Source organism: Ctenocephalides felis, unplaced genomic scaffold (genome assembly GCF_003426905.1).
Source record: "Ctenocephalides felis isolate EL2017-DRISC unplaced genomic scaffold, ASM342690v1 CF-g0.4_SCAFFOLD_03571, whole genome shotgun sequence".
Taxonomy (NCBI): domain Eukaryota; kingdom Metazoa; phylum Arthropoda; class Insecta; order Siphonaptera; family Pulicidae; genus Ctenocephalides; species Ctenocephalides felis.
This window is the reverse complement of record NW_020539725.1, coordinates 23340453-23356141: the sequence shown is the minus strand read 5'-3', so window position 1 is coordinate 23356141 and position 15689 is coordinate 23340453. Positions and strand designations below refer to the sequence as shown.

General features: G+C 27.7%; 1 protein-coding gene across 1 annotated transcript; it reads left to right on the top strand.

Moving 5' to 3' along the window:
* Positions 1-866: 866 nt before the first annotated feature.
* Positions 867-15093, top strand: LOC113385259 (structural maintenance of chromosomes protein 3-like). Its single transcript, XM_026623097.1, has 23 exons — positions 867-884; positions 969-1083; positions 1156-1295; positions 1814-1972; positions 2054-2179; positions 2535-2702; positions 2898-3143; positions 3572-3801; positions 4045-4126; positions 4200-4327; positions 4443-4542; positions 4602-4748; positions 5206-5364; positions 6492-6650; positions 6901-7112; positions 7341-7503; positions 8965-9128; positions 9192-9357; positions 9431-9646; positions 11332-11468; positions 14283-14463; positions 14543-14707; positions 14807-15093. Exons 1-23 carry the CDS (start codon positions 870-872, stop codon positions 15017-15019), a joined length of 3591 nt encoding a protein of 1196 aa, XP_026478882.1. The 5' UTR covers positions 867-869; the 3' UTR covers positions 15020-15093.
* The last annotated feature ends 596 nt before the right edge of the window (positions 15094-15689 follow it).

Below are 15689 nucleotides of genomic sequence, written 5' to 3'. Positions count from 1 at the left end.
CAATATATAAATTTTTGAATGAGATTTTTTATGACTTTACGACTTACAAATTCATAAAAATCTCATTCAAAAATTTATATATTGTTCAATTTAAAATGACATGGATTGTTTTGTGTTGCATTGTGAACATTTATAATATGATATAATTAGATTTTGCATTGTGAACATTTATTAATATGCAATAATTAGGATTAATTCAATTACATAGTCCACTGAAGATACACAAAACATTGTGTCGAAACGTATGGAAAAATAAAATTGTTTTAAAGTCATACAAATTTTTTTAATGATGTATTGCCCTGAAACTGAATATCATATATATATATATATATATATATATATAAATTAGGAATATTTTCATTCATTTTATTCAGGTCATATTATAGTTAAGGTCAAAATGCATCAAGATTTGAGGCTGTTTTATGATATCATCAGATGTTACGATAAAGTTTATATTTTCTCCTAGCAATTTTAATTTAATTCAACCATTGATGCAGAGCAACCAACAAAAAATATAATATAAAATCTGCATTACGGATGCATCTATGGCATTATGGTTAACAATTATTTATTATTTTATTAACAATTTCTACATTATCTTTATCGAATCATTTTTTTTTCTTTTTAACAAAACCTATCGAACAAACCCTAACGAGTCAGAAATCAAATCAAATCATATCAAATGAGTCTCTATGGCGTAGGTTAAATGATTGTTTATGGTCAATATGCCGCCATTTATTTTGATATGCATATTTTGATATTTTGCGTACGTGAATACTAAACCGAGGTGAAAACTTTTTTAGTATTCGTTATTAGTGCACTTGTTCTGACATAAATTTTTATTAAATTGAGTAAATGTCCTGTTCAATATGCATATCAAGCAGGTAGTTTTAATCTTTTTTAAATCCATATTTGTGACATACATTTTTTTCACATTTAAACTTTGCATAATTTGTTTTTTTCTATAGGTTATTATACAAGGCTTCAAAAGTTATAGGGAACAAACTGTTGTTGAACCCTTTGATAAACGTCATAATGTAGTTGTTGGTCGAAATGGATCTGGAAAAAGCAATTTCTTTTCTGGTATAATACACTTCCAATAAAATTTAATTGTTGATCTTACTATTTTTGCACTAAAAGTGAAATCATTTTTAGCTATTGAGTTTGTGCTAAGTAATGATTTCTGTCATCTAAGACCAGACCAAAGACAAGCCTATTTGCATGAGGGTGCTGGACCTAGGGTACTATTAGCCCATGTTGAAATAGTTTTTGATAATTCGGATAATCGTGTACCGGTAAATAAAAAAATACATATGATATACGTGTATATAAATTATGTGCTGGAATTGTTTTGTAAAAAGACTTTAAAGTCAGAAAAGATATTGTCTCTTTTCGTTAAAAGAAAAATTAACACAATTAACATTGGCAGTTTTCATTTTCGGCAATAATGTAGAAAACTTTCTTTGACATGATTTTAATCACACATAAAAATTGCAAAATTAATATAATTTCTAATCTTTTATCTACTCAAAATAAGTTTTCAATCACAGAATTGATATTTAATTTTGTTTGGTTAATTAATGAAATATGCTTTTTCATAAGCTTAATAAACCCTCTACTATAAATTAACTAAGAAAATTTTTAATATTTGTTTTTAATGTTGTAAATAATTTTTGAATTTTTTATTATGTTAAAACTTGAAAAGAATATTATTATTCTATTTAAATTTGTGTTAAATTTGATTTTGTAGCAGCATTCCTATTTACGATTTCTATTTACAATAATCTTATAATAAATACCATAAACACTTTAGATTGAGAAGGATGAAATTTCTCTAAGGCGTGTTATAGGATCAAAGAAAGACCAATTGTATCTGAATAAAAAATTGGTTCCAAGATCAGAAGTGATGAATTTATTGGAATCTGCAGGGTTTTCTAATTCTAATCCATACTACATTGTGAGACAAGGAAAGGTAAATTAAAAACATTAGTAATAACAAGAAAATACTAAAATTGTTTTAATTGCTTTAACATATATTTAAAATTTGTTTCAGATAAACCAAATGGCTATTGCACCAGATGCATATAGATTAAAATTATTACGAGAAGTAGCAGGAACTCGTGTGTATGATGAGAGGAGAGAGGAATCAATGGCAATTTTGAAAGATACGGAAGGGAAGGTAATTAACAATAATTCATGTATCTCAGAATATATAATATATTTGAAGTAATTTAGCAGCCCAATCGTCGGTTTAAAAAAGGGGTTAATATAGAAAAGTTATTTATTAAGCGTTTCAACACTTAATGTGTGTTATCATTCAGTAATCAAACCAGGAAAAACACAAAAACATAAAATTTATTATAAAACACTAAAATTGTGTAAGTGAACACCATAACTGATAAATAATTAATAAACGTTTATTAACTTTATTATTTATTTATTTTATTTATTTGAGATATTCATATTGTATTTGTTGTTATTATATGTTTTAATAACTTAATTCACTCAATAATTGTTAAATACATTTGGATTAGATTGAGAAAATTGCTGAATATTTGAAAACAATTGATGATCGCTTAAAAACACTAGAAGATGAGAAAGAAGAACTAGTTGAATATCAAAAGTGGGACAAGACAAGAAGAGTATTGGAATTTAAAATTCATGAAACTGAGCTTAATGAGACGAGAGCTAAAATGGAGGAGGTAAGTGTCTAAATATGATTTCCCTAATTATAAGTAAAATGTACAAATTATTTACTTTACCCGGCTATTAGCTTATTTTATTACACTAACCGACTAATAACATCTATTTATACCTGCTTGGAAATGTTAATTTATTGATTTTGTTTGTAAAAGTTTATACAAGAAGCACTTTAATTTATCAGATTTTGTTTTTAGCTTGAAAAAAGACATCAAAACTCAGATAAAGTTCAGAAAGAATACAATAAAATGGTATCAGATGCACAAGATAAAATAAAATCTATAGTTAAATCTTTGAAGGATATTAAGAAGGAAGTAGCATCATGCAAAGAAGAGCGAGATGTGTTGTCAGCTGAACAGCAGCAAATTCTTAGAGAAAAGACTAAATTAGATTTACAAATTAGAGATTTGCAAGATGAAGTTCAAGGTGATAATACATCAAAGGTAATACTCTCCATTAAAATACACTTAAAAAGTTTAATGTTTAAAGTTTAACTAATTTTGGTTTTAATAAAAATTACAAATTATAATTTGTATATAAAATTAATACTGAATAAGCAACTTTAACTATTGTATCAATAGAGTCGAACTTTCTTAAACATATTGAAAATTTTAATTTATTTCTTTTATAAATTCATTGTTCTATTATTATTAAATTGTTATATAATGGTTTTGAAAGTGGGTTAGCATTTTTTTGGAAATTTAGTAAAAAAAAATAGGTTTTATCCAAACTTTCTAATCATTGAAAAAAACCTGCTTGCTTTTTTTACAATTTTGTAAAGGTTTAAAATTTCTCAAATTGTCAAAAATTTTGAATACTTGAATACACATTTAAATTTCCATTATGTAATATTACGATTTTAACATTTTAGTTGAGAGCTGAAGCAGAGTTGAAACGTCTGACAACAACAATAATTGAAAAAGAGAAAGAACTTGAAGACCTAAAACCTCGGTATGATGAGATGAAGAAAAAGGAGGATGCTTGTACCAGGGAATTGGCACTCAAAGAACAAAAGCGAAAAGAGTTGTATGCCAAACAAGGACGTGGAACACAATTTACTAGTAAAGATGATCGAGATAGATGGATTCAAAATGAGTTGAAGCAAGTTTTAATTAGTATATTTTCATTAACTTATATATGTATATATATATATATATATATATATATATATATATATTGTATGATTCTGAATTTGATGTTGACATATGTATTAACAAAGTCTAATAATCGGCCATAACATCAATAAAAAACAAAAATTTCTTTCAAAAATTTATTTTACATTCATAATCCTAGCTTTCATTCTCAAATTCTGTAGCATCTTTTATCAACTTTTTTTTTTTTTAGGTCCCTTAACAAACAAATAAAAGATAAGAAGGATCATCAGAATAAATTGAATGAAGATTTGAAACGTGATGCAGAGAAACAAGTCAGTTAACTTTGGCTCTGAGGAAAATACCTTGCATATGACATATTTTTCTGAATTGTAATTATATTTTTAGGCCGAACTAGAGAACAGAATTTTAGAACAAACTTCAGAATGTGAAAGACAAAGATCTAGTATAGATGAAAAGAATAAAATATTCTATGAACTGAAGAAACAGAAGGACACACATCAGGCTAGTAGAAAGTGAGTTTTTCCAATGTGAATTCAAATTATTTTTGATATGATTTATTAGGCATTTTTACTAAAAATGGTGTTACATGCAAAAATACTTTTAATTATCACATTTTTCACTTTACAGTGATCTCTGGCGTCAGGAATCTACATTAACTCAGTCATTATCATCTCTCAAAGAAGATTTGGCAAAAGCAGATCAGAGTTTAAGATCTATGGCTGGAAAGGTATCATTTTTCATTGGTATGTAAAGTTAAGATAACTAAAAAACAACAAATTTTTTCAGCCTATATTAAATGGACGTGATAGTGTACGCAAGGTATTAGAGACTTTTACTCAACGAGGTGGCGCTTCAGCAGAAATAACTAAAGCTTATTATGGACCAGTCATAGAAAATTTTAGTTGTGAGAAGTCTATTTATACTGCTGTAGAAGTATGTATTATTTTATTGTGCTGTTAATTTCTGTTTGGACATATATGCATGTATTTATTGTTAACAAAGGATTTTTTGATCATATTTTTATGAGGACTGAATCTATTTTTGAAATGTTGCAATAAAGCAAGTTGCATGAACTTCTTAATATATGTAAATAATTGACTTAATAAGGAATCAATATATTAAGTGAGAAAACACAAAATTTGAATAATAACTGACTAAACCGTTTTTTTTTTTTTAAGCAAATAGCATGAGTGGCGAGATTTCATTCCCATACGAATGAATACTTTTTCAACTTTCTCTACCAAACTGTTTACAATCATATAAAATAATTCTTTAAATTTTTTGGTTGTAGAAGCTAATATCTTCTTTACAAAATTTGTGAAGATTATTACATGTGTACACCTTATTGAAAATTTAATATTTAATTGAAATTTTTTTTAATGAATCACAGGTTACTGCAGGTAATAGATTGTTTCATCATATTGTGGAATCCGATAAAATTGGCACACAAATTCTAAAAGAAATGAACAATCAAAAACTACCGGGAGAAGTCACTTTTATGCCCTTAAATCGACTACAAGTTAGGCCTCAAGAATATCCCAATAACAAGGTAAAGATATAAATATTATTCTAAATGCATATTATTATATATATTTTTAACTTTGAGAATGTCTGAAATACATGACTGTAAGTCATGTATTTCATTTAGAGCAGTGATTCCCAACCTTTAGAAACTTAATTATTAACTTAGAGTAGAAACCTTAATTGTTAACACCTTATTGTTAGTTAAATCTAAGAAGCATTTTTTGTTAAATGTTTTACCAATACTATACTACATTATATTAAAATCACAAAAAATTTCAAATTGCCTCCCTGAAATTACAAATTGCCCCCCGGTGGGGCGTGCGCCCCACGTTGGGAAACACTGATTTAGATTTGCGTATTCACATATTTTGTATGCAAAGAAAGTCAGCAGAGATTTTTTTTGAGCAAAATATCCAAATATTATTGATTGATCCAAACAAATAAAATATCCAATATTATTGATTGTTTATTAGAATTAACTTTATTCATTATTACATTAGAAGAAATATGTTAATTAACAAAATAATGGTTTAAATAAATGACAAAAAAAATTCTAAGGACAACATAATTATAAGTATTATAAGTATGATCGAAATGAATAAAATTATTTTCATATTTTTTTCAATTATGTTGATTTTTATAGGTTTATCACATTTGTCATTTGGTAGGTTTACTATATTTTTGCAACACATAAAACTTGGTACTAAATCACGAAAATTTGAACTTCGATTTAGGATAAAGAAAATTCTGGATCTATGTATTAGTTTTTCTTTTATGAAAGGAATGGATAATTTATTATAATTTTTTGTATGTTTATTTGACAACTGCTGAGTGTTGAATATGCAAAATAATTATGTTTAAAAAATTATTGCCTTTATTAACAATGAGTTGGCTGATAATTTTTCAAGAATATGTTTTGACTTTGACCATATAAGGTGCATAATTTCAAACAACTTTAATTTGCACCATTTGTATCCTTTGTTTTTACTTTTTCTTATATGTCAGAAGTAATGCATTTTGCAAGTTTAGTAAAGAAAATATAAAATAAAGTGATAAATAAATAAGTTCAGATAAAATTGGATGCTATGTTTGGATAAATGAAAGAGGTTTGTATTATAGATACTATGAAGACCATATTTTTTTTTTTTGCAGGATGCTTTGCCCATGGTATCTAAATTGAAGTATGATCAAAAGTATGATAAAGCCATAAGATACATTTTTGGTAAAACATTGATTTGTCGAAATCTCGAGAAAGCCACTGATTTAGCAAAGAGTACTGGTCTGGACTGTGTTACACTGGATGGAGATCAGGTTAGATTCAGCTAGTACTTGAAAACATTTAAGCCTTGTAAATTTTATTGATTTATGAAATATAGAATATTTTTTTTATAGTTTTTAAAATTGGTAAAAAACAAATAGTATTTTTTTATGAAAATAAATTTGGAGATAAAAATTTGAAGATGGAAATGTTTCCTCATACATTTTAACTTTATATTTTTTATAATAGACCAATGATAAGATCTGGAAAAATTATTGAAATTTTAACTAAAAAATATCACAGGTATCTTCAAAGGGTTCTTTGACCGGTGGGTATTTCAATACTTCAAGATCACGCTTGGAAATGCAAAGAGCAAGGAGTGAGTACATGGAATCTATACGACAAACAGAAAAGGATTTAATGGAAATAAGAGAAAGTCTAACAGCAACAGAAGCTAAAATTAATAGTATTGTTCTCGAAATGCAGAAGACGGAAACTAAACAGAGTAACTCTAAGTTAGTAAGATAAATTATCTCTATCATTTCATTTTGTAAAAAATATTTTACTTGAATGTTTGTTATATTTTAGTTTTGAAGAAGAATTTAAATTACTATTTATACATTCTGTAAAACAGTAATCTTCTGAAAGTTATTACATATTCTTGAGATAGAAATGCTATGTCAGACCCACTAAGTTAAGTGGGTAATTAACATGGCTGTAATTTGTGATTCAACTAATTCCAGGGATATCTATGATAAAGTTACTACTGAGATTCGTTTGATGCGGGAGGAATTAAATAGTATTCAGAGATTCAGAAATCCAAAGGAAAGATCTCTTGCACAATGCAAAGCTCATTTAGAAGCTATGCAAACCACAAAAGATGGACTAGAATCTGAGCTTCATCAGGTTGGTTAATATTGATTCATTAATAGCTAAGCTTGCTTTATTATCTTACTACATAAAACATTAGTTAAAAAATTTAAAATGTTTTTAATTTAATATGGAAATTCCTATAATTGTTTCAACATCGACAATTTTATAAAAACTAGTTGTGTATGGCATCAAGCCTTAAGGCAAATTGCTGAAACTTTCCGTACCATAATGAAATATTCAAGGAATATAAAATGTTTTCAAATAGATTATTATAAATAGTGTAATCTAAAATTTTTGAGAATTGTATAAAATAAATTACAAAATTAAAATTATTTATTTGAAGTATATAAGTGAGCTAATTTTAGAACTTCAGCCAGAATTAAAATTAAAATCTGAATTATTTTTGATATACAAAAAACATTTTCTGAAAAAAAAAATTAGAGATAAAATTTTTGGCTGGCAATGCTTTATCAACACAAGCAGAAAGTTTTTTAAATCATTCAAATTGGATGCTAAGTTCTCTCAAAAACTACAATTTTTAGCACATTTAGCTTGGTATCTCCAAACCGACTGCACACCTGCCTTTGGCAAAAACTAATCACCTCTTCTCCCCGTCATTATGAATTGAATGTTCTTTGGATCATTCAAATCGGTTGCTCAGTTTTCTCAAAAACTCGATTTATATTTTCTGCACTCTTTGCTCTGTATATCCAAAATGGTTGGACCTGCCTTTGCCGAAAACTAATCAGCATATTTTCCTATCAATAGGAATCGAATGTTTTTTGAACCATTCCAATCGGTTTATCTGTGTTCCTGAAAACGTGGACGAAAAATGGTATCCATACATACATGACAAAATGTTCAGAAATATTCAAAACTTGAAGAAATGCAAAAATTTAAATTTAAATGCACGGGAAGCTAAAAAGTTATGCATTTTATAATGCATTAAAATCTATATGAATGAAAATATATTGTGCATATGTTTATTTTTTGCACATTTGTCATATCTGTATAATAGCTGTATCATCTGCCAGTCCCAACATTCATCCTGTTTTTGAACATGAACGTATAGTTGTATTCTGGCAACAAGAACATATAGTGCAACAAGTTTTGAACAAGAACATTTAGTGCAACTCCGGCAGTATTTGAGGTGAATATGAGGCATACTTTGCATTTTCAAAGTTCTGCATTTATTTTTACATTGCAAATACTTTTTTCTGGCTGATATTCTTCAAACCTTGTTGACTAATAGTATGTGTCAATGAGTCTAATGTGATAAGAAATCCGACAATGGAATAACGTTGCATTTTTTTATATCGGAATAAGTTCGACAGCGTTGATTTATATCTTACTTGTCGGACTGGGTCGGGTCCGACGAAGGTTAGGGTAATAAAGAATGAATTCGTTATTGAATGTAACTTTACAATATAGGTTGCTTAACATTGACTAATCCTATGGCCTGTATGCTTATGAATTGGTATTATTTATTAACAGGAATTACTTGAACAATTATCTGTGCAAGATCAAAGAGAGGTTGACACACTGAATGATGATATAAGACGTTTACATCAAGAAAATAAAGAAGCTTTCAGTATGCGTATGAATTTGGAAGCAAATAAGAATAAATTAGAAAATCTCTTAACAAATAATTTAATAAGGTTTTTATTAATATTAATTGCTATACAATATATTTGTATTATACATGTTTTCTTCATTTTTAGGAGAAAAGAAGAATTAGTTCAAGCGCTTCAAGAAATATCTGTAGAAGATAGAAAGAGACAATTGGCGAATTGTGGAACAGATCTTGCAGCTGCTGAAACCAGAATAGATAAAGTAAATCAAGACTTACAAAGCATGGAATCCAAATTACAAAAGGCTGTAAGAGCTGTAAGTATAACATTTATAACATTTATTATAATTTTCTAGTAAATAACTTTAATTTTTTTATGAATGTTTTTAGCAAAAATCTTTGCAAAAAGAATTAGATGAATGGAAAGGAAAAGAACATGAAGCTCAAGAAAAAATTGAAGAGGATTCAAAAAGCATAGAAAAATTATCATCAAAGTTAAACTTGATGCAAGAAAAAATTACAGAATATACTGAGAAAATATCACAGCTGGGAACATTGCCAAAACCCGAGGCTTATCAGAAATTCAATTCCATGAGTCTTAAACAAGTAAGTAGTTTATTGAAGTTATAGAAAAATTAATTATTTATTTGGTTTCTATGACAAAGAATTTTATACAATATACCTGCAAACATACACACACACACTGTTATACATATATGTATACAAATATATATATATATATATATATATATATATATATACACCTAAGTCTGTTTTTACACGGTCTTTTTGTACACGGTTTTGATATAACACGGTTTAAAAATTGAATATTTTTAATTTTTTTACACGAATTTATTCCATTTAGCACGATTTGAAATTTTATGTACCTAAATTTTTTTTGTCAAATTAAATTTTTGCGAAGTATGTTCATATCACAAAAAAGTATTTATGAAAGAAAAAAGTCTGAAACCATCGATAGCATCGATAGTTTGCGAACACTAGCTTAAAGATTTAAGTGAATTCCCCTTTAGCGCGTACAAACAATTTTTACTGGTCAAAGCAAATGTGAATAGCACTAATTTAATTCTTGTTCTTAAAAATTCTTGTTTTTCACCAATTTTAATAGGTTTTAGAGATTAGGAACAAATCACCCATTTTTGTATAAGATCAATGTCTTTTTTTACACGTTTTTTTTTTACACGGATTCTTCTGGAACCAATCTCCGTGTAAAAACAGACTTAGGTGTATATATATATATATATTTGAATAGTCTTGAGTTTGATGTTGATATATATGTGTAATTTGAGTTAAATATTCAGGTGTAACATCAATAAAAATAGTATGAGAGTTTTTTTAAAAGTTTATTTATTTAAAATCCATACGTTTCGGCTAGCATCTTAGCCATCATTCAGTGGTAATCAAATTAACTATAAAAATTGAAACTAAATAACTTATATGAAAGGAAATTTCATGGAAAAACAATAATAATAATAATAATAATAAAACACAATTTTGTATCCTAATAGAGCATATGAAACCATTATTAATCCATGGTATGAGTATGTGCACATTGATAAGATATATATTTTTTAACACAAACATCACAAATGATAAAACACACTAATAACCATGATATATATATATATATATATATATATATATACACCTAAGTCTGTTTTTACATGGTCTTTTTGTACACGGTTTTGATATAACACGGTTTGAAAATTGAATATTTTTAATTTTTTTACATGATTTTATTCTATTTAGCATGATTTGAAATTTTATGTGCTTAAATTTTTTTTGTTAAATTTAATTTTTGCGAAGTATGTTCATATCACAAAAAAGTATTTATGAAAGAAAAAAGTCTGAAACCATCGATAGTATCGATAGTTTGCGAACACTAGCTTAAAGATTTAAGTGAATTCCCCTTTAGCGCGTACAAATAATTTTTACTGGTCAAAGCAAATGTGAATAGCACTAACTAAAATAAACATGAATTCTTGTTCTTAAAAATTCTTGTTTTTCACTAATTTTAATAGGTTTTAGAGATTAGGAAAACAAATCACCCATTTTTGTATAAGATCAATGTCTTTTTTTACACGTTTTTTTTTTACACGGATTCTTCTGGAACCAATCTACCGTGTAAAAACAGACTAAGGTGTATATATATATGTGTTAGGTTTCAATTCATAGTTGATGAGTTATTGCATAATATCATAGTTTACTTTACATTTGCCTTATTTATATTTTGCAAATTCGTTTATTTATAATAAAGTGTGAATTGGTTTTAGTTGTTTAAAGAGCTGGAGAAAGCAAATCAAAATCTTAAAAAGTATACTCATGTAAATAAAAAAGCTATGGATCAATATTTAAGTTTCTCAGAGCAAAAACAGAAGTTAAACAAAAGACATGAAGAGCTGACAATTGGGTATGTATCCATGTGTACATTTAGCTACAATTGTAAAAAATTCAGTATGATGGCATGTGAAGGATAACTATCCTATGATAGCACCTTCTGTTATTATAGCGATAAATCTTTATCTAATGTCATGTAATGATTAACTACAACTTAAAGATTATTTATGCCCAAAATAATTATCCTATACACACACACATATATCTATTATATATACATGCATATATATATATATATATATATATATATATATATATATATATAATTAACTTCCCGAAGGAGAAGTTTGTTTTCATCAAAAAATCCGATTTGCTAATTTTATGTTTTCTCGACGTCTCAAGCCATTCTAAATCGAATGAGACCAAATTTGGTGGGTGTGTGTGTGTGTGTGTATGCGTGTGCACCAACAGATTTTTTACCGTAAATCGCCGTTTTCTCAGAAACGGCTGGACCGATTTCAAAAATTTAAAAGCCATTCGATGTATCTCGATGAGGACTATTGTTTGTCAGTTTTGTGCGACGATCGGCCAAGCCGTTTCTTCGTAAATAGCAGAAAAGTGAAAAGTTTTTCGTCGACGTTTTAGCCCGCAATTCTGAATCGATTTTGAAAATTCAAAAATCGTTTGAAAGATATTGGTTGGGAATCGACCTGATTAGTTTTTGGTAGAGATCGGCCAGGCCGTTTTCTTGTAATAAGGTGTTAAAAAAAAATTATTTTTTATTTTTATTATTATTTTACCATAGTCTTCTAGATCAGGGGTCGGCAAGCTTTTAACTGTGTTGTGCCGAGCCACTCTACCAATATGATTCAGGGTGCCGCCTGAAATATATAACCAGGTTCTGGGGGAGAAGAATTATAACCAAATTTATCTTTTAAACATTTTTATTAACTAGTGGGGTGCATGGCATCGTGCCTTAATTCAAATTGCTAGAACTTCCCATACTGAAATTAAAAATCTTGGTACTGAACCCAAAAAAATTACACAAAATATGTACACAGTATTAAAATCTTTATAAATTACTGATAATTTGATGTACATAAGTCCAATGGGTGTAAAATTACTACAATGTTTGTAAACAATACTACAATGGGTGTAAAATTACTACAATGTTTGTAAACAATACTACAATGGGTGTAAAATTACTACAATGTTTGTAAACAATACTACAATGGGTGTAAAATTACTACAATGTTTGTAAACAATACTACAATTTTTGTAAAAATACTACAATGGGTGTAAAATTACTGCAATGTTTGTAAAAATACTACAATGGGTATAAAATTACTACAATGGGTGTAAAAATACTACAATGGGTGTAAAATTACTACAATGTTTGTAAACAATACTACAATGGGTGTAAAATTACTACAATGTTTGTAAACAATACTACAATGGGTGTAAAATTACTACAATGGGAGTAAAAATAGTACAATGTTTGTGAAAATACTACAATGGGTGTAAAATTACTACAATGTTTGTAAAAATACTACAATGGGTGTAAAATTACTACAATGTTTGTAAAAATACTACAATGGGTGTAAAATTACTATAATGTTTGTAAAAATACTACAATGGGTGTAAAATTACTACAATGTTTGTAAAAATACTACAATGGGTGTAAAAATACTACAATGTTTGTAAACAATACTACAATGGGTGTAAAATTACTACAATGTTTGTAAAAATACTACAATGGGTGTAGAATTACTACAATGGGTGTAAAATTATTTTTGAAGTGCTTCAATGTAGATTGAATTACATTAGCGAGCTACATTAGATAAATAATTATATTTCAACATTTTTTCTTATTTAAAAATCACTTCGTCTCGATATATTTGCGATTGCCCTGATTATTTTGTAGAGTGCCATGCAGAACGCCGTCGCGTGCCAAGCTCGGCACGCGTGCCGTAGGTTGCCGATGCCTGTTCTAGATCATACTAAAATATTACGACCCTACGACACCTCGTTTAGCTTTAAAATTTCGTTAAAATTTGCAAAAATTAGTATGGTCTTTTTAGGCATTTGTCAAAATTAGAACTTTCATCGACGTTTGCTCAAAAACGCCTGAACCGATTTCAGAAATTCAAAAACCATTTGATGTATCTCGATGAGGATTATCGTTTCTCAGTTTTGTGCGACGATCGGCCGAGCCGTTTCTTTGTAATTTGGAAAAAAGTGTTAAACCTTTCGTCCACATTTAAGCTTATACTACCGAACCGATTTTAAAAAATCAAAAACTGTTCGAAAGATATTAGTTGGGAACGATGCTGATTAGGTTTAGGTGAAAATCTACCGAGCCGTTTTCTTGTAATTAACTGTTGAAAAAAAAATTTAATCCGATTTTTATGGAACTTTTTTGGGCGATAATATCATGGTCTTATAGAACTTACAGAAATATTACGGCCTTACGACAAGTAGTTTAATTTTAAAAATTCATCAAAGTTTGAGAAAATTAGTAGTTCTTTTGACATTTGTTAAAATTAAAATTAGATGATTTACCTGGTATAACGATAAATGCTTGGTAAACAATTAAGGTCCTACAAAAAACTGGCTCAAATATTAAAATTATTGATTTTTGAAAATTTGCTTTTAAAAAATACTCTGACTGGGTTGACGTGTTCGATTTTCAATAATGTGTAATAAATCCACTTCGAGTACTTTTAACTACTCATAAATTATTAAATCTATCATGAATTAAGTCGATTATTTACACAAATCGGGAAGTTCATGTAACTTGCCTCAAGGCAAAATACCAATGCCAACTAGTTTAAATATGTTATATTCATTTATAAATTCATATACATTAATTTATTCATTATAATAGAGGTGAGAAAATTAAAGAGTTGATGGAAACATTAGAGCAGCGTAAGGTGGAAGCAATTCAGTTTACATTCCGTCAAGTTTCAAAATACTTTACATCAGTTTTTAAAAAACTTGTTCCTACTGGTCATGGAAGTTTGATTATGAAAACTACTCAAGAAGAAGCTGATAAAGCGTTTCCTAAGGCATGTTGATTACAAATAGTAATACAATTTGTTAGTAAGTCTAAATTCATTAATTATTATTATATTTACTGTTTTGCAGTTTACTGGAGTTGCTATTAGAGTATCTTTCACCGGAGGAGATGCTGAAATGAAAGAAATGAATCAACTCTCAGGAGGTCAAAAGTCTTTAGTTGCTTTAGGATTAATTTTTGCAATCCAAAAATGTGACCCAGCTCCATTCTATTTGTTTGATGAAATAGACCAAGTAAGTCTACTTTTTAAATCATATTTACTTACTTATTCAATAATTTAGTGATGATAGCTTAATGAAAACAATTAGTAATTGGTATTCTCTATTATTCAGGCTTTGGATGCTCAACACAGAAAAGCAGTTGCTGATATGATACATGAATTATCTGCCGATGCTCAATTCATAACAACCACATTCAGGCCAGAGTTATTGGAACATGCAAATAAATTTTATGGAGTAAAATGCAGGAACAAAGTAAGCCACGTAGAATGTGTTACAATGGAAGAAGCTCAAGACTTCGTAGAGGATGACAGTACACACAGTTAAATGTATAAAATTGAATAGTAATCATTTTCCAAATAATTTTTATATCTAACTTGTAATTTTAGATAAATATTTTTAGATATTTGATGTTGCATTTATTGCATGAATTATGGTTAAAACAGTTTTTGAAGTTATAAATATATATTTAAATATATCACATATGTAACCAAGATATTTATTCATTTTTTATCTAAAAAAAGCTCAATGAATTTGCTAAAAAAATCTGTTTACCTATTTATTCAAACATGATGTTTATGCACATTTATATGAAACAAATAATTAATTGACAGATCTCATGAGCGTAATATAAATATTACATTTGTTTGATGAAACATCAAATTAACTTCAAGCATAGCTCAATCAATCTCTTAATTCTGGACAGAGATTTATACATTTAAAAAATTGCAGAGTGAAATTTTACATTGAAAATGATTAAGATATGCATTTCTATTTTATGATTTCTATTTATATTTATATATAATATACATTAAACATCCATGTTATTTTTTGAAATTATTATGAATAGAAACATGTAAAATTAAAATTACTACATTTTGAACTTTTCAACACTCGAACTAATTGCTAATATGATATCTTGGTTTTTATAGACAGACATCGCAAAATTAGATCCTCTGTGTTTTATGCAAAATTCTTTAATTGGGGTACTTTTTCT

What these genes read in the sequence shown, in the direction of transcription:
- LOC113385259 (XM_026623097.1), top strand. An exon ending in TGAAAGATACGGAAGGGAAG is followed by an intron (nt 2,180 to 2,534) that starts GTAATTAACAAT and finishes CATTTGGATTAG; the next exon opens with ATTGAGAAAATTGCTGAATA. An exon ending in CATGAAGAGCTGACAATTGG is followed by an intron (nt 11,469 to 14,282) that starts GTATGTATCCAT and finishes TCATTATAATAG; the next exon opens with AGGTGAGAAAATTAAAGAGT.